The sequence below is a fragment of the Chrysemys picta genome, chromosome 2 (assembly GCF_011386835.1).
Source record: "Chrysemys picta bellii isolate R12L10 chromosome 2, ASM1138683v2, whole genome shotgun sequence".
In the NCBI taxonomy this organism is placed as follows: Eukaryota; Metazoa; Chordata; order Testudines; family Emydidae; genus Chrysemys; species Chrysemys picta.
The window spans coordinates 171,714,699-171,736,286 of NC_088792.1; the positions used below are offsets into that span (position 1 = coordinate 171,714,699).

Genomic DNA, 21,588 nt, shown 5'->3' on the forward strand with positions numbered 1-21,588 from the left:
TAGCATACAGACTGAATTATTAAAAATGTTGCCTGGAACATTCTCAGCAGACCTGTTTGTTCCACATCCCCATCTGCAGTACAGTACCTGAGGTGATTTTCCTCTGCTCCTGGAAGGGAACTCTAGTTTTATGTAGCACACTTATGAAGAAGAATTTCCTACGTTTGGCACAGGGCGAGGCAATTTTGGGAAGTTAACATGATCACAGGCACGCAAGAAGATGGTATCTGGAACATTGTGTGTGCAGCAGTACTTCTTTTGGAGAGCTAATGCCACAAAATGCTCATTAGCTCCACCACTGGTCAGAAAGGAGGGAGGAAGGAGGGGGAAAAAACCCACATTTTTCCCATTTTAGAGACCCCAAATCCTGCTGCCCTTACATCACTGAAAAAAAAGTCAAATATGAAGGCAGAATTTATCGCAAACATTTTTTCCCTTCAAGGGGAAAGACAATTTGCTGTGGAATTATACAGCTATCCTTTCACATACAGAAAGCTTTTAATTGTGTTTTAGGTGAGCTTTGTATATAAATTCAAGCAAAGGGGGTATTTGTATAACTCATGTTTAATCTAGAAACAATGAATAATAAAATATATTTCAGTTTCATTAGAGATGCAGCATGTGTGTGTTTGTGGCACTTTAAATAGGCTTGAATCATAAAGATGTGGTTGATTAACAGTGTCTGGGTTTCTGTAATACTATTTCAGGGTAGTTTCTCTGTATCTAGTTGTTATATATCCAGTTACTTTTGTTTCCACGTGGATGTTCAAGTTACTACTTGTAAAAAAGTGAGCCAAAAGCTTTCACTCTCCACGTTATCTGCTGGACATGCTATCACTGCCCTATAACAATGCAGTAACGGGGGTATCCAGCACTGTCTTTCCATGATCACATGTTTTTTATTTTAGAGAGAACATTTCAGTTGTCATGTTTACTTTGTGATTTACTTCTGTTTAACCAAAAGGGAAAAAATGCAATAATTTGAAACAGCTCTCTTAGTAGCATGATCAGGACATATGACAACTTAATGTAAAGGGTTCACCATTAAAGAGTCAATAAGGTTTGATGTAAAGAAGAATTACTCCTTACGTTTTAAATAGCCTGTGCAAGGCTTCTTAAATGTGCAGCCTGGTGATTTATAAGCATCTGAGCTTCAACTGAAATTGCACAATGAAAAATAAATGATTTTTGTCAGAGTTTCTAAGTGTGTCCTGTAAAGACGCTGATCTAGCCCAGGACTTATAGGGAAATGCGTGTGGACAGAGGAGTCTCTTATAAAAGTGGTGCTAGACAATAGCTGTCAGCAGTTTTGTGTGGCCCTTGCCTTACCTTTCCACCTCAACTGCAACCTGTTAAGGGAGTCAGGCCGATGGTTTCGTTAGCCTGAAGGTTTTTGGTCTAGCTTCATTCTTTTAAAGACAAATTATAGCTGCTGGGGGCCCCAAGATGCTTTAGATAGGGAGCAAGCAGTGCAGTGGCAAACGTTACACGCTGAAACAAGGAACACACAAAGAGGTCCTGCAATGTTGTTGGTTTTTTTTTTTTTTCCCAGGATTTTCTTCAAGGAGATCGTACCAAAGCAGAACAAAAACTGAATTGGAAACCCAGAGTCACTTTTGATGTAAGTTCTCTTACTGGAGTGTTTTATTCCTGCCCTGTTTGTGTAGCCTTGTGGAACGAGGGAAGCTCTTAACTGGTGAACAAAAAGAGAAATTACAGTTTCAATAATGATTACATGAAGGCTATTTAAAAATCGAGCTGCTCCTATTGAAGGATTGAATGCTTTACTATTCTTTCGACTGAATATTGTGGTGCTGAACATTTTGGAAAATAGTTAGTTAGCTTTAATTAGAGTCCCAGCCTTAAAAGCCAAGCCATGGCAGAATAAAACTGGAGAAAAGAAGCACAGCACTCACTTAAAGCATGGAAATACACAAAGAAAACAAACCAAGGTTTCTATTAATAAGGCATTTACATTTCATGTCACTGCTATTTTAATATTGGATCCTTCAGGAGGGTATTTTTCTCATAAATTGTGGTATTTTTAAAATTACTGCACAGTTGTCTCTGGATTTGACAGCCCCCTGGAATTTGCTTTCCTGGACTTCTGTTTGCTGCCCTTAACATCGAAGTTAACTTTTCCCTACAAGTAAAATAATAATTGAAATGATACATAAAATGAGGGGTCGGAGGGTGGGGTTTGTTTTGTTTTAGTGCGTTGAGTATCGCACAATGGACTGGCAATTAAACTTTAAAAAAAAAAAAAAACAGGCGTTTGAGTCTTCCAAAAGACAAGAATAACCACCACATGCTGTTCCTTCTCGCAGGAGTTGGTGAAAGAGATGGTGGAAGCTGATGTGCAACTCATGAAGAATAACCCCAATGCCTGAGCCTGTTCTTTGCCTCCAAATGGGCTTTTCATCTTCCCTAGAAAAATCACTCCCGACGGTTGGTGGAGGCTGCCGTCTGCGTCTTAGCTGGACATAATTGATTGGAGGAGAATCATGATGGTGTAAAATGTTGGAGGGGGGGCCTTTTAATTAATTTTATTTTATGTACTTGTGTAAAAGATGCATTTAATTTCCAGACCTTTAATTTGCAAGTAAGAGAAGATCTCAAACACCATTGCTACTGCTTCTGTTTAACTTTCTTAAATTTGAGGTTTATTTCCAGGGTTGTTTCCCCTCATCATGTACCTGAAATATATTGGCTGGGATCTGACCGGTGGGCTGTCCAGTTAATTTCCTTTTGATATTAAAAATCATCTTTCTACAAAGGACCTGAAGTGCATTTTAGTGCTTTCTCCAACTAAAAATGAAAGAAAATCAAAACAAACAAACAAAACCTTTGCCACTAACATTCCTCCGGCTCTTTTCCGCTAGTCTTCCTTTACTGTACACTCCTTGTTTTCATTTCCTGCTGCTTACCTCCACCTCAATGTACCATTTCCACTGCTTGAACTCTTTAAAGTTTGGGTAACTGATATAACTTATAGTGAAATTGCCTTTGGTCCATGACGAATTAATTCCTAATTGCTCAAATATATTTCAAATTAGTCAGGGGGGATTGTAAAGCTTTTTTTGAAATCGCCAGTTCGTGTATGCGTGAGAGACAGAAGAAATACAATAAGCTTCTCTATCCAGCACCTTTAAGATCTAATTCCTGCAGAATTGAGCCATTCACATTTCTGCTGACTATAATTAGAGCTCACCCGGGAGCTGCAACCATCTCGAAAGATGCCTTAAGAAATGAAAACCAAGTAAATAAATAAAATAGCAACTTCAAGGTAAGTAAATATTGTTGAAAGATTTCGTGCCAAGGTACCCAGGTTATCCAGAGGTCGCGGAGCCCATACATTTCCCTTTGGTTGAAGATCTATCACCCAGCAATTAACTCTTCTCTTAACTTTATGTCTGGAAAATTAGCCAGGCTTCGGTCTTAGGCAGCATAATTTAGAAACATAAAAATTAGATCCTCTCTCGCTGTCGTGTGTGTGTGTGTGTGTGTTTAAAAATCTGTATAAAGTCAATACTGTCATATAAGGATTAGAAGAGGGGGGAAGCCTCAGCCTATAAAAGGAAAGGTGGGGGCACAGGGCGATTTCAGCACCAATGTTTGAACACGATCGTGTGTGTATTAGCCCCCAGAAACGTTCCTGAATGTATTCAAGAGCCATTTCATGATGTATGGGTATGTGTGGTGGCTTGATCGAGCTTTTCACAGTTTGTGAGTAACTGGGCTGCAGGAGAGAGAAGGCTCTTTGTGTGCCTGTGTGAAAGGCAGGCAGTTGCCAGAGGTGTAATGGAAAAAGCTGGTGCTGCGTGAGGCGGTGGTTTCAGTGTGATACAGAGCAAACTTGGGGCCGGGCTGCTTTGAACGGAGCGGGTGCTCAAAGGGCCCCTCCTCGCCCGGGAACCGTGTGCGTCTCAAGCAGGAGCGCGGAGACTGCTAATTGGAAACAGATGCTTCCTTTAAGGCTGACCCTGCAGGACGGAGTCTAAGCACAATAGCTATGTATATACACACACACACACATATCCCATCGGCTTGCATTGCTCCATACAGGTGCATAGCGCGCGCTTCATCTCCAGACTCTGAAAGCGAGAGGGTCTATTTTCTTTGCGGTTTAAAAGGCCAGGACACTGTTGTATTTGCAAAGTACCCCCGTTTCATTCTGAGACGTGAGAAACAGGGAACATCGTTGGGCTATTTAAAACAATCCCAAAGTGGTAGAAATGTTTGCTCGAGGCTTCTCTGGGACAGGCAGAAATAAGGAGCGGACACTTAATACCCGTATAGTTTGAAATGGCTTTTTTAAAATATAGTAGCGCGTAAGATGGAATAGCATATGTTAAAGAAAAAAAGTGTCCGGCAAGTATTTTTGTCCCTTTCTGAGTGTGCTTCTAGATATTGGTGATCTTGTCTGTCTCTTTATTTCACTGCCTTCAGAGCCTCAAACCCTTCCCCGAGTTATCCCTGAGGATGCTTTTTTTCCCCCGTTATTTTTCATATTTTTTCCTTGTAAGGGGAGTAATGCTGTTAAACAGGTATGACTGTTCCTAGCTGGGATTTTTAAAATTTAAAACTCCAAGTCTCTGTGAGTTAGTCTCTACAAACTATGTACGGCCTATGCACCAATGGCTAAGCATTGTTTAAAAATTGTTAGTGTATGTCAGGCCGGTTAATTTTTATCGTGTGTAATTAGCACATGAATGGAGTTGTGTGTACCTATACTCTCATTTTCATGTGTCCCTCTGTACACACACAATTACAGACAAAACACACACACACACACACACACCAGTAAGATGAAATACAAATTAGACGAGAGCCCCTGGTTTTGCATTGTAAAAACAGGCGAGCATCCCAAGAGATTTCCTACTCATTAGAGAAGCTGTAACTTTCACACGTGTCATTTCAGAATGTGTGTCTCGTGTGCACAGAGATTGCCTTGCGCCGGTGAAAACGACATGAGTATTTCATGGATAGGGCAATCATCACATGTAAAATTCTTCAATTCCAACGGCTCTTGCTAGCTAAGAGATCGGTCCTGAAGGGAGATCGATGAGAGTTTTGCCTGAGAAGGGAGTCCAGGATCGATCTTTTTTTCTGACGAACTAAACTGCCGACTTTTCCCTTTTAAAGAGCTCTGCCCAACATCACTAAACGTTTTGCAGCTCGTTGGTGGCACCTATAATTAAAGGCACGAAAACAAGGAGCTTTTGTATCACAAAGGACAATTTACTGGGGAGGTAGGGGATCTGTAATTCTGGTATGTTTTTATATACATATAAGTATAAACGCTGCGTTTGAATATTGGTTAACATACCTATAAAGACGAACTGGACTATTTTGCACAAGCTGCGAAGGTTTGTTTCCTCCCCCCTTCGCCCCCCAATCTTAATTTTTCTTCAGCAACTTGAACAGTGGAACATTCAACAGTAAAATTTTTATAATCAGTTTTTAGCCTGTATAGTTTTGGGACGCTGGTCCTACGATGGATGCCCTTGTGCAGTGTAATTATTGTAAAATTGAGGAACACGAGAAACCGAAGTGTTCCCATCATTTACTTTTTATTTTTAGGAAGAACCACATCTGTATTTCAGAAGTAGCCCCAGGCTTCTAAATTTTGTAAGGGTTCAAACTGTTGTTAATTTGAGACTGCATTACCTGTGATTGTAATTTACTACATCGTCCTCCTGCTAATCTACTGCTCCCTAAACTGTATTACTGAATCACTCATTTGGTAGAGCTATTTAAGATAGCTAGATAATATCCAGGTGCCAATTATACAATGAAGTTTTGTACACTGGTTTGACATGTAGTACATTTTATGTACACAAATATATAAACACACTTTTCCCTGTAAGAATGTGTGTGTGTATATAGCTGCATGGTTTTGTTCTATTAGCGTTTTAGATATAAATTGTAAATAAATAAATAAAAATCCTCGTTAATTAAAAAGGGCAACGGTAATTGCAGCTGTTAATTCATCACACTTATGAAGCTGCCCGTGCAGTCTGTGCTCAGCCAGGACTTCCATTTGCTTCAAGTATTGGGTGTTCACGAGTAGCAGAAATAAAAAACAAACCGAGTTTAGAAAAAAGGAAACTACTCCAAACCCTCATCCCAGCCTCTGTCCTTTGCAAACCAAGGAGCAGTGACAAGGGAACTCCTTCTGCAGTGCGGGCCCGATTCTGTAGTCCCCACTAGAACGCCATTCCCGGTGGAGCCTACTCCTTCAGGGAGTTTGCCTGAATAAGGGATGCAAGACCTGACCCTAAAATAGGACCAGCCGCTCTGCTTCTAAAAAGATCCGCAAATCGGTCGAAATCTCACGCAAAGGATTGTGCTAATAGGACACATTGCGTTCAGTTGCTTAATTCCTTTTTCAGGGATACAGAGGCAAGGCGCCTCGCTTCATTGTATCTTCGTCACAGTATGTTGGTGGACATAAATTACTATATTGCTACACCAAAATATAGGATATCAAGGCTTCCTAGGTTTTCCAATTGACTTGGGCGCATCATTACAAAAATATGGGGGCTGCAATTAAAAAAAAAGTTATATACTTTGTGACACTTTCTTAGGGCTGGGTCAGAAACGTCTCACTCTTTCTGGCATCCCTCCCCTATTAACTGTAGGTTGGGGGGGGGGTGGAGGATCAGAAATGCAAGAAAATCAGAGTGTAATGAAAGCATTAGCTGTAACAAGGCTCTGATGCATTGTTCTGTTGTCTGCGCTTGTACTTGTTAAAGTCTAGTGAATAAAAACAAGTGTTATTACCAGCTAATGTATCTCTAGGCCATTCTCTGCTCCTCTTTTTACAACTTGTCAGCGCAAGAGACTGCGGATGAGGGTTGTTGTCTTGCAGCAATAACTCAACCCCTAGCTGAACGCGTGAAAATGTGAGTGTCTTAATTAGTGAGCCTCACTACAGGTCTGTGCGTTGCACTGTACAGAAGGACTAAAGTGCATTTTCAAAGTTGCTGCTCTTGCTCCTCTCTACTCCTTGAGCGCCTCTCCCCCTCTTTCCAAGTTTCTCTTTATCACTATTAAAAAAAATCTTTCAGAGAGCGTTACTCTTTGAGCGATCCCTACCACTACACACAGCCAAGGTACAGACAGTAGCTAGTAAGACCTAACTGTGAGACGAAAATAAGAATATAACAATGCCCAGCTGGACCTTTTTTGGTGACATGTAAACATTTGCACCTGATAAACCATGAGAGCTCAGCACAAGATCACAAGCCCCTTTCATCTCTGGAAAAGGATAGGCACAGGGCCTAGTGCTGATCAGGGCCGCGGGGGGCAAGTGGGGCAATTTGCCCCGGGCCCTGCAGGGGTCCCCAGGAGCATATAGTATTCTATAATATTGCAACTTTTTTATGGAAGGGGCCCCCGAAGTTGCTTTGCCCCAGACCCCCTGAATCCTCTGGGCGGCCCTGGTTTTGATCTCTGATTGCCGGCTCTTTGTGTAAGATCAGAATCTGGGCCCATCAGTGATCATAACACACCAACTTCTCTCACAACTCCTTTTCTTGGTACTGTTGTTCAGAAAAAAGTTAGTGTTATAAGGTTAGACGAGCCAAAGCCGAGGGGTAGGGAGTTCTGCTGATCTTTCCTTTAAAAAAATAAATACTTCCCCGCATTGCAGTCCTCAAAGATATTGCTCTGTAGAGGATTTACCCTATCAGCTAAACGATATGTGATACTCCGGTGGGCACACACACAACTGCCGCCCAACCCCCCCACCCCCCGCGAAACTAATAGGTGATTAGAAACGATGCTGAAGGCAGCCATGACTGAAGGGTGAGACGGATCGATTTTTTAAAGTGTGAGATTTAAAAAAAAAATCGACCTTAGAGACTGGAGTCCCCTCGTGTTCCCGTGAAAATAAAGACGACGCTTTTCTGGTGGAGACAGGAGCAGGTTCTGGCTCATCCTTTTGGCTTGTCACTTCGTCTGCGGGGCCTAGAAAACGGGCGATTCCCCCACCACCCACCTCTGGGAAAGAAGAAAGGCGTGGGTGCCAGAGACTTAAGGCAGTGAAGGAAAGATCTCTGGCCCTCGGCACGTTTACTATTGCCCTTCGGCAGCAACAGAACTACTGGCCCGCTAGGTGAAAGACTGAGTTTACTGCCTCCCTGTGACCCCCCTTCACCTCTGACATTTCATTGGCGGAGCATTGTCTCCAGACACAACAAGCCCAGAAAGGATCATTACAGCAGGCAACGCTCCAACGTTTTGTCGGGTGTAAGAAAACCATCAACAGATACCTCGCAATTATTGGGGGTGGAGGGTGGGAAAGAAAGCTAGAGGGGACAGAGAGGCAGCCTAAAGAGTCAAATCTGCTTGCAAGCTTTCTACTTAAATAGTGTCACTTCCCTCCACTGGTTACTTGGGCTGTAGGCGGCTGTTGGGAGAAAGTTGTATATTTTTGCAATTTAAAAAAATATATAATTTCCATTATAGGGACAATGTTTTAGAATTGTTGGTTGTGAGTATTTTAATAATTATATGTTACGAGGAAAACTGTGGTCAATGCTTTACTAAAAAATAATAGGGCGCTTGCTTTTTTCTATCCCGGTGGCTGTTATCCTGTACTACAGTCCTGTATTACTAGTGTTTCCATTTCATAAACGAGCAACACTATTCAGAAGAAGGGGGGGGGGGGGAATGTCCCTCCACGATCCTGCAGCTGCAGCCCTGTTTCACCTACTCAGAAAAATCTCGAGCAGAACTTACATCAAAACCTAAACTCGGTGTGAACGTATTTATACTAGGCAATCTTGCATGCACCGACATTATTTAAACAATTCGCTTCTGCTTTGGATAATATCAGTATTTTTACATTATCGTGCTATGAAAAAAAACATTTCTCCTTATTTCAAATATTTATTTTAAAAAAATACACTCCGCATCTTAGAGATGTTCTGGCAACTAAATAAATTCCAAGAAGCTTGGGGAGATGGGGGGATTGCGCTGGTATTTGTTTTAAAGCGAATGCTTGTGTTTTTACAGACATGCATTTTTAGTGATGTGCCCTGTATATTCATATATTATACGTGTAATAATATCCTGCACACAATCATGAGCTCAATAATTTGTATTTCTTTTATACTCCAGGAAATGCAGCTATTTTCAGAGTTAATGGCTCTAAATGTGTTGGTTTTCCTGCTCTCTTTCCCCAGAGGTAAAGGGGGAAGGGATTCTGTCTTTTTTTTTTTTTTTTCCAAAATTTGTTGCTGAAATCAGTCTAAAGAAAGTTGAGCTGAACTCAGGGTAATATATTGAGCAGCCCCTTGACAGCTAAAGGTCAGGTGAAAGTCTCCAGCAGGTAAGTCTCGGGCCAACTGCCTGCCCAGAGCTCGCTCCCTGGCTCACAAATTGTTCCCTTCTGCCCACCCAAGTCGATTCAAGCTGTGTTTATTTAGGGGGCAAAAAAATTGCCGACCACCCAATTCCCATCCAGCCGGCGACCTACAAGCCCTGGCCTTTGCAGGCAGAAGTGGCTGGGACATGCATTTGTTCTTTTGCACAAAACTAAAGAAGACAAGTTGCAAAATAAAGAGCCCTGCATGTCTGATTTGGGAAGAAGGCAGAGAGTAAACAGGCACCATTTTCTTCCTGTTCTCCCCACTACTCTCCGGGAAAAACACCAGTCAGGATGTAGGAAAATCCAGAGAGGGCTGCTGCACAAGGAGATCCCCGCAGCGATGAGCTGGGGTTCAGAGAAAGGGATACGCATTGAGCGTGTGCCTGGGCCCTGTCTGGGCTGCGTTTTCTCTGCAACATTGCAGATTAGCTGCAGCTCTAGGAAGCTTTAAACAGGCGTGCGGGCCGCCCACGGAACAGGGGAATTCGGGTCTTGTCTCAGCAGCAATAAGTGTGTTCGGCATAGTTAATCCGCTTTCAGTCCAGAGGAAAATGAGCTGGAGATCTCGCCTTGCTGGCGGGGACAAACTGATTTTTGTAGTCATTGTTACAGTTAATAAAGCAGGCATTGGAACTAGTCTCCCTGGGTTGGAATAGCAGTGTCTCACTCCCAAAACCCTGGGATGAAGCTGTGGGAGACACATACCGACCGCCTGGACTTATGTGTATGGGCATCGGTGCGTAAGCACTCACCCGAGCACACTACACAGACATTTAGAATTCCAGTTGCCCTCAGTCTCCCATAATATGCTCAATATGCCAGCAAATTTAAAGTCAGTCGGGGGGAAAAGTCAAGTAAACACATTATATATAATATATAATACAAAACAGAAGGTCTCCTCCTAGCAACTAATAGAATGTCTGGAAATAAATGTAACAAAAGAAAGAATGCTTCGTGCATGGCTTTTTGTTTTCAGTAAGGCGGATATGCTCCATTTTCTTCAATTTTACACCCCTAATCGCTTTTCTAACCTTTGTCGTTTCAATCTTTCTTAGATAAAACAACAACAACAAGACGACAAAACAAACAAACAAACAAACAAAAACCAACCCACAACTGGACCGTCAGCTCGTTTGTTAGTCCTCTACTCATTTTTCATAGATTGGGTGTGCTGAACTTGGTGACGCCTGCGGGGCTGTGCAATATATCCCCTTAAACCTCTCCCTCATCTAGCCCTCCTCCCCATTATTTCTAATCGGTTGCGCCGAATTCTGCTTTTCGTTTACACTAGCATGACACTGAAAGAAAACTCGGCCCAGCAGCTCAAACAGCCTTTGTCAAAAGGATCAAGCAAATATTAAATCGGAACCTAGCACAACTCACCCATGCTAAAACCAGGACAGCTCATACAAAATTATGTTAATGGTTAAAGGAAAACAATGGTGGGAGGCAGGTTTTGTTTTAAACAAAACAAAAACCGAGCAGTGTTCTCCACCAGCAAGTCAAGAGATCTTAACACTCACATGATGATTTGTGTAGGGTTTTGTTTTGTCCAGTGAGCCATTTTAAAACATAAATTATAAGATTGATACAAAGGAGAAAAATAATCACTGAACTGTTCTTCACCGATTCCTGATAAGCCCCTGATCCTGTCTTCTGACCCCACAAATTGTCAGGGTTCGGCTCATTAGGACTTATTTTCCCCAGGAACACTCGATTAATACACTTTTAACACAGCCAGACTTTCCTGTACTAGAGAGTTGCATGCTCCCACAACACTTCCCTCACCCTTTTAGCCCCCACTGAATAAAGGAACCTCCCGAGTAAAGATGGGTAAGAGTGGGCTCAGAGGTGCTAATACCCAAAGAGCTGGGATTTAAAACTCGCCCGCCTAGGCTTCCACCCCTCTCCCACTCATCTAGCGATTGTTTGATTAAATCAGACTCCACTTGATAAAAACAATAGCTCATTAACGCTTCCCTCCTCCTCCTCCTCCTCCGGTGTGTTGTGAAATGGTGACATCCTCTCCCTTGACCTCCGTCTCCTTTTCTGTCTTTCCATCCCCCTGAAAAATGATGCCGCAGCTCTGATTGAATTTTATTCCTTCCTGACCTGGCCGGCTTTTATGGCACGAGACACCATCAATCGCGACCTAACGCGACGTTTGTTTATGACTTTGGAAAGAAGAGAATGGCTTTATGAGCCTGATCATAATTAAAACTGGAGGGACAAAATTCATCCCACCACCGCGCTACCTTTGTGCGTATTTGCCAGCACATTAAGACACTCCTGAGCTCGAGCCTCTGCAAACACACGGAGAGCTGGGGTAAGCGGCAAGAGGGAGAGGATATTTGGAATAGACACAGATAATGATCGAGGAAGATTCTCGGCTAGCACAGAAAATGGTCCTATTCCACTCCAGCCAGGAAAAAGGTGAGCGGTCGCATTATGCTTTTTCATATATAGAAAGCTCCTGGTTAGCAGGTTTCTCGCGCCCGCCCTGATAAAGCCATATCCTAGTTCCATCTCTTCTCGCACACACACACACTTAAACATATGCTTCAAGCACCTACCAAGAATCGCAAAATTTATTTGACCCACTTATTTTATTAATGAACTCGGCTTAAAAAGAAGAAGTTAAAAAACGAGCAATGGACTGAACAGTAACGAATGAACCTGAAAGAGAACAAAAATGAACCAGCTACAATAATGGGGACATTTTAAATGAGAAGTTCCTCCTTCTAAAAATCAATGAAATCTGGATAAACCTGGAGGGCACGCTATGACTTAATACACTGCCATAGGAGCAAGTATTTCTAAAAGTCATGCAAGCACGTTCTCACTCACACCTACACATGACACATATACTGTCTTATTCAATGCATAACTAACGTTCAGGTGTTATCCGGAACAATACACTTTTTTCTATATCCTAATGCTAAGTAGCTGGTTACATTGAAAATATTAGCCACAAAGTATGGGCCCATGTTAGAACGTGTAACTTGAAACACACAAAATAATTGAAGCCTCGAGGTGGCTTTCCATAAACAGAATGTTCGCTTAATTCAGCTTTAGCAGGGGGGGGGGGGGAAGGGACGAGAGAACAAAGGAAAAGAGAGATTGTTGTTGGAACTAAAAAGGATTTGAATAAAATGTAAACCACAAGGGTTACTAATAACACGCGAAGATTATGACGTTGAAGTCCACATATGGAAAAAAATATTCTCAAGCTTCCTTTGAAACATATTTTTTCTGAACTTGGTGAGTATTCAGTAAAGCCTTGAAATAATGTTAACGAATATATTGCATCCTGAACAAAAATATACCCGCCAGTTTAGTTTTATTCTTACCTGGCATGTGTGGGTAAATAAATGTAAATATGTTCAACAAGGCTTTTAAATTATTTAAATGCGCCATTTCTCTATGTGAAAAATATACATTTTTTTTAAGATAAAAGAGGAAAATTATCTAGGAAAGGAACATTTTACCTTTCTATTTAATAGAATTAGAAATTAATTTTAGCTTCGTTTAACTGATGGATTAGGAAATAATCATATTTAATCAGTTAAAATACAATATTATCTAGGGCCAAAAACAAGAACAATTTTTTCCCCGAGAGAAAAGCAAATAGTTAAGTGTTTTCAAATTTAGTTTTAACTTAAAAAATACTGACCCAAACATTGAGCTAACCATTTACCTACTCAACCCTACTGAAGTTAATGCAGATACCCGGGATGTATGTCAGTGCAGAATGTGGCCCACTCTGTTTGAAGGATAACACCACAGATGCAAGGGGTTCATAGATGCATCTTTCATCTGCTTCATTGGATCCAGTTCCTTGCAAATTCATTACAGGGTTTGATACTCATCTCTACTTGAGCTTGGTGTCAGACCGATCGCTACTGGGTGGTTAGCGTGTATAATAAGAATGTATGGTTTGCTTTTCCTATTTCTCACGGGGGGAGGGGGGAGGGAAAAGAATCTATTATTGGTTGAATGAACGTCAAGGGTGATCGCTTGTTCTGAGCTGGGCTCCCTCTCTGAACTGCTGGGAGTTTATGTCCTAAAGGCAAAATGTTTGCCTACAAGGAGGGAAACGCAGCAAACTGCAAAGAAGAACCTCTGTCAACATTTGCCAGAGTCCAAAAACTTTCCTAACAAAGACTCCCAATCGTCTCCGAGCCTTTTAGCCTTTATCAGCAGCAACGTATCACGGGCCAAAAGCAACTTTTTATTTCTCTGCCTCCCTCCCATCGTTATTCTAAATGTTAGGTTGAAAGTTGTATCAGAACAGCTGATCAACAGTAGGAGAGCACCTAATTATATTACCTAGCTGTCTATTGAGGTAACCTTTGCCAATTTGCTCTGAGTCACTGTCTACCACGGAGACTTTAAGCACCCACTAATATTATTTACATTCTCATTTTCTGCGTTTAAAAAAAGTGTGTGGCTAGCAAATGCACCTCTTCCTTCCTAAACGAAATGAGGGAGAGTCATTTGCCTTAGCGTTGTAGTAACACCACCAGCGCCTTGTATGTATTACAACTGCGCGCGTGGACACACAAATCAATGGAAATACCCGATAATCTGATTGAGATGTTTTCATTTGCTAACATCTAATGCACAATCAGGTCACACAGCCCAAAGGAGCAGCACAGAACCGTCTGAAACATCAGCTTCTGTTGTTGTTTTTTTCCTGTTTAAACGAAGAGGGGCTGCTAGGAACGCAACAAGGCAAAGTCCAACTATCTGTGACGCGTGAAGAATGAAATGTCTCTGATCTCTCCACCTGTGACTGTGCTCCTCAGCCCACGTGTGTCTTCACAACAAAAGAAGGCGGCAATGGATGAGTAAATAGTTAATAACAACAGCCTGGATCAGGCACGCTCAGCTCACAGAAGCCAGCAACGCCAATTTTCAGAGAGACAGTGAGAGAAAGAGCATAGCCCTGTTCACCAGGCATTGGTGTTTAGCCACTCCTGGGGCAAGCGGGTCGTCTCTGTTAGAGCCCCTGGGCTGCTTTGACAGTAGGAGTAATTATCCTACGCTTGTTCAAACTCCCCCACCGACTAACCCCGCTCGCAATCCAACGGGTGATTAAACAATCAAAGCTAACGCTGCTTTGCTGTGCTATTTATTCCCGCCCTCCCCTTAACATTTTATTTTTGCAGACCGCTGAGACAACAACTGAAGACTTTGGAACCTAGTTTTAACCAACTAAAACAATCACAATCACAAGCAACAGAGTCTAACAGACAAATGGCACGGGCAATTATCTCGGTACAGTCTATAATTAAGTTAATTAAATGGAAAAAGTCAAAGAAATTACCATACAGACAGCTCCATGGTAAACACAGTTTTGTTGCTGCTGCTGCCATACTTCTGATCTGCTTTTAAAACAGAAAGAGCTGAAAAGCTAGAGTGGAAATATCTCTCCGTTTTTAAGTAAGTCAAAGAATCTCTTCCTCCAGGGACTGATCTCAGTCTGGTCAGCCTAGGCTACAAATATAAAAATATTTATGTCACGAAAGAATCGGCACCTGTTTGAAGCCTGGGGGTACTTAAACATCAAGCTACTCCCATCTAAAAATTAGTAAACGTCACTTTCTCAGTAATAAAGTTAACAAGCCTAGAAATTTTGCTATGCAACATTTTGTATCGCTTCTGATGGAGAAAAATAATTGGCACACAGAGATTAGATTGTTGCTGTGCTTTACAACAGACAAAACCTTGTTATTTCAATTTCATCTTTATCGACTAAACGATATTGTGTAAATATATACACAATAGCTATTTAGAGCCAGTAAAGGGGGGGGGGGAGAGTAAGCGTGTAGGAGGTTATATTAAGTATATTCCAAACCACTTTTATGCGAAAAAAAATCGAACCGTGTATTCGAGCTGTATATAACATTTTCTGAATTTTAGATTATTGCTTTGGAGAGGCGACCCAGAAGCCACATAAAAAGATTTTACTGAAATTACCATGTATTTATTTACAGTGTAATCTTTAACAATGCAACAGCAATTACTGCTAAGTGTTGCCTTTAGATAAGAACGGCTGATTGGAAACTGTATTATCTAAAGCAAACTTTAGGCCCTAAATATCTGTAATCAAATAATCGTTTTCCAAAGTCTGACTGACAGGGCGGCTCATTCTAAGCTAATGAATTTATTACATTTTCTTAGTTATTTACAAAGGGAGAAGGTGATCCTGGATGCCCTTAAGATCTAATTGTAAATTGACCAGAAGGCGAGATTCTTTATCTGACAAGGCATCACCCCCTGGAACAGTCATCTACCCTGGTATTTTCTTCTGAGTTAAGAAAGAAAGAAATGGGGGTGGGAAAGAAAAAAATACGTAAGAACAACTCTCCCATACAAAGTCCTCCTAAAATAATTTTATTTAGAAGAGCAGCTAGTTATTTCCAACAAAGCAACAACGTTCTTTATATTAAAAAAAGAAAAGAAAAAGGAAAAAAAAGTCATAGCTTTGGGCTGAGGTTGGCAGGGAAGGGAAGAGATTTTTTTAAAAAATAACGGCTTCATTTTATAAGACAAAGAATTAAAACTGTACTTTTAAAATGTATATTACATAACCTGTTTAGTGTATGTATATATAATTATTAGTTCTATAGAGCACAGATCTTTTATATTCTTTCATTACATTTAGAGCTATATTATAGAATGTCTCCTATATAAAATCTGTACTATGTCGATTAGATACAAGTATGTGTGTGTGTGTGTGTATATATATATATATATACACACACACACACATACTTGTATCTAATCGACATAGTACAGATATATATATATACACACACTACCCAAAGGGAAAATTGCATATATAGGAGACAGTATTTAAGATATCCCTATAAGCAATATAGGCATATTTTAAATATAGAATATTGTGATACTATTAGGTACGGTCAAATATTTCCCAGGTCCTGTCTAATCAGTGCTAAGAAAACGTGTTCGTTTATTTGCCAAGTTACATCTGCCATGGGAAAGTATTTTTTTCTCCTAACGGATAAAGCAAGCTGACTAAGTGGAACATATTGCAGAAGAGAGAGAAAAAGGCCGAGCTGGCAGTTTCTAAGCGGTCGCTGGGATTTGTGCGGAGGGGAACGAGTTGTTCCATCGCCAACGTTAGCCATGAAGTCTCTCATTTTAAAAAACGTATGAAAGTATCCAGACGTGTCAGGTATTCCAATTGAATGGTAATTTATTAATAAACAAACAATGCAATACCTCAGAATATTTTCAAGAAAAAAATCGATAGAATAAGATTAATACAGTTTCCCTTTTTATATGTAATGAAAAAGAAATCAACGTTTCAGGCAATTGTAATGTCCGTTTTCGGGGGGAGGGGGGAAACACTTTCTGGCGTTTGGTCCACAACATCCAACTACAAATTAAAAATAAATTACTATGTCGCAATTTACATTTTAAAACAAGTCCTTCGGGGGAGGTGGGGAGGAGCTTGTAATCTATACTGCATATTTTTATCCTCTTTTAAACACAGGGCATAATAATACCTTATGAGATGGGGGAGGGAGAGAGTATTTCTCAAAAGCAATAAAAAAACTTACGTGTTATTTGGAGTAACACTGTCCTTTTAACAAACCAAGGCATGACTTATTTTTTTTTTTTTTTGGCTGTCTCTGTACAAACTATGTGAGAGTTCGCTCGCTGCTTGCAGGAGGCGGCTTGGTTTGTTAAAGAAAAGATCTAGTCCTTGCTTGAAGTTTGGCCTCTTTTCTGTATTGTTCGGGGTGGGGTGGGGGGCCTGCTGGGACCGGTTTTGGTCAGAACTTGCTGCAGTCATACACGAAAGCCCCTGAGGTGCGGTAGAGAGACTGGCCGGAGGGAAAGGCCATCTGACAGCTGCTGCTATTCCCGTTCACCGGCGAGTTATTCAAGCCCAGCCGCTGGGACTCGAACATCTCCCGCACCGCGTGGAAGTTCTGCTGCTGGCCGGGGTAGCCGGCGGCGCTGGCCAAGTGGCCCAGGTCTCCCGCCGCCGTGGCTTGGTTTAGGTACCAGGAGGCCAGGCGCCCTTGATGCGCGGCGGGGTGCGCGTGGTGCCCCTCCTGGTGGCCGGCCGCCGTGCTCAAGCTGCCGTGGCTCAGCGAGGAGGCGCTGCTGCTGCTGGGCATGGTGTAGTCGGGCAGGGGGTCTTCCACCGGGCTGGCCCCGCTGCTGGCCAGGTGGCCGGCCCGCTCGCCTCCCCCAGCGGCGGCGGCCGCGGCGTACAGGCTCATGGCTTGCATGTTGCAGTGGTAGGTGCCCCCGGCCGCGGCCCCGCTGCCCGGGTTGGCGCCCTGGCTGCAGGGGGAGCTGTAGAGGGAGCTCTGGCCCGGGGAGTAGCTGCCGAGGGCCACCGAGGGGGGGATGCCGGTCCGGGACGAGGTGGCGGAGGAGGAGGCGGCGGAGGCGGCGAGGAGGCTGGAGCTGAGCTCGCTGGCGCCCTGAGGCGAGCCCCTTAGGGAGGTCATGATGTTGTCCACGCTGAAGCCTTGGCTGTGGTGCGGCTGGTGCTGCGGGTCGGGCGCCTCCAGACTGAGCGAGCGGCTGGAGGGGAGGCTGCTGTGGGGGCTGCTGCCGCTGGACAGGCTGCTGCTGCTGTCCGGACTCTCGATCTTGGGCACGGCGCTGCTGAGGGCAGCCGCTCCCCCGCCGGGAGGCGAGACGGCCTGCGGGGGAGACGAGGTGCCGTTCTCGGTCTTAATGTCCTGGATGCGGACCGGCGGCGGCTGCTGCGAGCCGGCCCCGCTCCCCGCCGCGCCCCCAGCCCCGCCGCTCTCCTGCTCGGCCTGCGGGTGCTGCCGGGGCTGGGGCTGCTCCTTGAGGTGCAGCCGGTCCTTCTCCTCCTTGTCCTTGACGGCGTCTTTCTTCTTGAAGCGCCGCCTCCGCCGCAGGAAGCTGCCGTTCTCGAACATGTTGTAGGAGTCCGGGTCCAGCGTCCAGTAGCTGCCCTTGCCGGGCTTCTTGTCGTCCCGGGGCACCTTGACGAAGCACTCGTTGAGCGAGAGGTTGTGGCGGATGCTGTTCTGCCAGCCCTGCTTGTTGTCCCGGTAGAAGGGGAAGCGCTCCATGATGAACTGGTAGATCCCGTTCAGGGTGATCTTCTTGTCCGGCGCGTTCTGGATGGCCATGGTGATGAGGGCGATGTAGCTGTAGGGGGGCTTCACCATATCCTTGGGCTGCGGCTGCGGGGTGTAAGGTCCGTAGGCTCTGGCCATGCCGGCCGGGTACTGCTCGTGGGCCGGGTGCGAATACATGCTCATAGGGGCCGGCATGGCGGTGTAGCCCCCTCCCGCAGCGGCCCGGTAATAGCTCTGCTCCCCGCCGAGGTAAGGCACGACTCCCAGGGAGTTGGGACTGGACACAGAGTAGCGAGCCTGCATGTCCTCCCGTCAGTTTCCCCCACCCTCCCCGCCGGACCAAACAACTTTCCCTCCCTCCCTCCCCCCCCAGCCCCTCCAGACCGAGTTCCAGCCGGCGATCAGTCACCCCCCGGCCTCGCACAAACGCGGAGGGGGAAAAAAAAAGCCTCCTCTTCTTCGGCCGGTAAAAGGCACCAGCAAAAGCCCCGCACTCCACACCAGTACTCGCCGCGGAGAAAGCCACTTCCAAATGCCAAATTAAACGCCCTGGGCCGAGCGGCTCCCAGCGCCTGGTTCCACCGCGATCGGCAACAAGTTGTCTCTGCCCAGGAGGGGACAACAGTGGTTGTTTCTTTCTAAGGGGAATTTACAAATATCCACCTTCCCGGTCCACCGATGTCAACTTGTTTTTGGTGGGGTTTTTTTTCAGTCTCTTTTTCGGTCGCGGGCAGCTTTGGGAAGCATTGGAAAAACTTCTGAACTTTTGAGCATCCGTCACCAAGGCGAGGACTTTTTTACGCACTTACTGTTTTTTTTCTCCTCCGGCTGCGGAGCTCCGCCCTGACTAGGCCGGACGGCCAATGAGAAGGGAGAGCCGGGCTGTGAATGAGGAAGGGAGGGGGAACCCTGGAGCAGCAGCAGCCCCAAGGGTTCCGGCTTTGGGACTGGCCACACACACTCGCCCACACTCTCTCCCACACGCAAGTACCTATCGCTCTCCACGCATGCCACAGCCTTTCTCCCTCTCTCATACACAGAGTAGAGATCACGTACACCGGCCTGCGAATGCACACATTAAATACACACACGAATTCCTATACAGGTCGTGCATTCATACCTATATATTTCTCTCAACACATTTGCCTAGTCCTATGTGCAGATGTACTGTCTCGGAGGACACAACTTTTCACATACACCTAGATATAGATGATTCCTCTGCACGCACTCTCACCCGCCTCTGCTCAGATATACACAGATAAATGTTCCTCGCCTCTCAAACACCCTTCCTCCCCTTCTTACACATTTACCTTCTTCAGATATATCTGGATATAGACAACTTCCACACGTATATACGTGCTCAGAGCTCACTTGCTGCTCTCCATGGCAAAAGAAGATCGGTGTTACCCACCCACCCCCATCTTCACACCAGGCAGGATAAAGGGGAGAAGGGGGATGGGGGAAAGAGAGAGAGACCCACTCCTCACCGACACCAGCCTCCTTACAGGCAGCTGCCTGACCAAACGTTTCTGAAGGGATTCCATTCTTCCATTTGACAAGCTTTTGACGAGTCCTGCAAAGCTCCTTTTTATTAATCAGCCACGAAGGGCTTTCCTCTGTCAGTCTGCAAAGAAAGCGCCCGCTGCCTGTGCTGTTTATAAACACAGACAGATGTCTTTGTACTTGTCTCTAACCGGCTTGTTCAGGTAATCTTTACAGACCTGCTGGGGTGTGATAGGCTAAGCCCCTTTTTCTGAGAGAGAGCTCGAGCGAGCATACTTTTGTATGAAAGATATTTCAGACTGCGGAATCAGTGGCATAACAGGTGTGTTGTTGACAAGAGAAAAATAAGTGTGTTCAAAATTGTTTAACGGTTCGACTATAAGGACTTAATTTCTGCTAAAACCAACTCTGTTTAAATGGCTGAAGTAATAATTGTGCTGTAAATAAATGTTTGGATTAACATTTAAAGTGGATTTAAGACTGAGGAGGATAATTTTTCTTACTTTTGAAAATTGTTAATGGAAATGAATAGTTTCTTGTGCGTTGAACAATGACAGCCGTTAAAGATACTGATTGGACTGAAATCCAATCCTACACCCCCTTTTTTTAGCCTGCTGCTTTTTACCTCTACAATCTCATTGCAGTTAATAGTGGGTCAGTTGATAGGAACAAGCTCAAGGGCAGACGTCTGGGAACTTAAGGAAAAATGGTATTGAGTACGTGTATTTTGTGAGAGATGAGTTCCATACTCCCTTGGGTTTGTGACAAACTTTCACTCTGAAGATGAGTCACAAGACCCTTTTGGCTCCATTGATTTCCTCACTTTTTACAGTGATTGATTGCTCTCGAAACCACAACAGGTAGAAGAGACGTGAAGGTGTTAAGGGAGCGTGATTTGCTTGGTAGTATTTTAAGTCAAACATTTTCTCTCGAATAATGAATCAACTGGTAATTAAAACAAGTGATGGAAAAGGAAAAATAGTTGATATGTTCTTACCTTTCCCCCAGTTCATACTCAGATGTAGCTGTTCTACTTTTGTAATAAACATAAATCCTTTAATGGTGACTATACTATTCAGTTTTGCCTGTTGTGTTTGATTTTCTGGAATCCTTTCACCTGCTCCTGTCCAATTCTACATTTCCCCCAAATACTGACGAATTAATCGTCTCAGTGGCACTGTCCTATTCATTAGTTTCGATGTAGTTTCGACATTTTGTGTCTTCAAAATCTCTCACTTGCTTGACTAGAAAGAATAGCATTTTAACGCATATACATAGAACCCAGGTCATCCAGTGTTGCCCACGATTTTACCTGCAGTTAAAACGATTTCCACGTATTTCACATTCATTTCCACTAACCATTGTACTGTTGTGTCCAAAAAGCCTATCTTTCGGTGATTTATAAATTGAACAGGATACTGTGTACGTTTAATGCTCACGGTTCTGAAGTGAGATTATTATTATTTATTTTATTGGGATTATTTAATCCCGAATGTATTGCATCTAATATATTTTGCAATAGCTACGCTCTTACATTACTGTGAAGTGATGCAATAACTAATGTGTGTTAAATTACACATCTGAGAGCAGCAGCACTGT

General features: G+C 43.6%; 2 protein-coding genes across 2 annotated transcripts in view; one reads left to right on the forward strand and one right to left on the reverse strand.

Moving 5' to 3' along the window:
- GMDS (GDP-mannose 4,6-dehydratase) overlaps positions 1-2,776 on the forward strand; it is a 534,521-nt gene extending 531,745 nt beyond the window's left edge. The window contains exons 10-11 of the mRNA XM_005307071.5: positions 1,553-1,621; positions 2,328-2,776. Coding sequence (XP_005307128.1) covers positions 1,553-1,621; positions 2,328-2,390 — 132 coding nt within the window. The 3' untranslated portion in view covers positions 2,391-2,776. The remainder of the gene's footprint in view (positions 1-1,552; positions 1,622-2,327) is intronic.
- A 14,241-nt stretch (positions 2,777-17,017) lies between these two features.
- On the reverse strand, positions 17,018-21,047 carry FOXC1 (forkhead box C1). Its single transcript, XM_065584879.1, has one exon. The coding sequence runs from the start codon at positions 18,787-18,789 to the stop codon at positions 17,188-17,190; it is 1,602 nt and encodes a 533-aa protein (XP_065440951.1). The 5' UTR covers positions 18,790-21,047; the 3' UTR covers positions 17,018-17,187.
- Between the last annotated feature and the right edge of the window lie 541 nt (positions 21,048-21,588).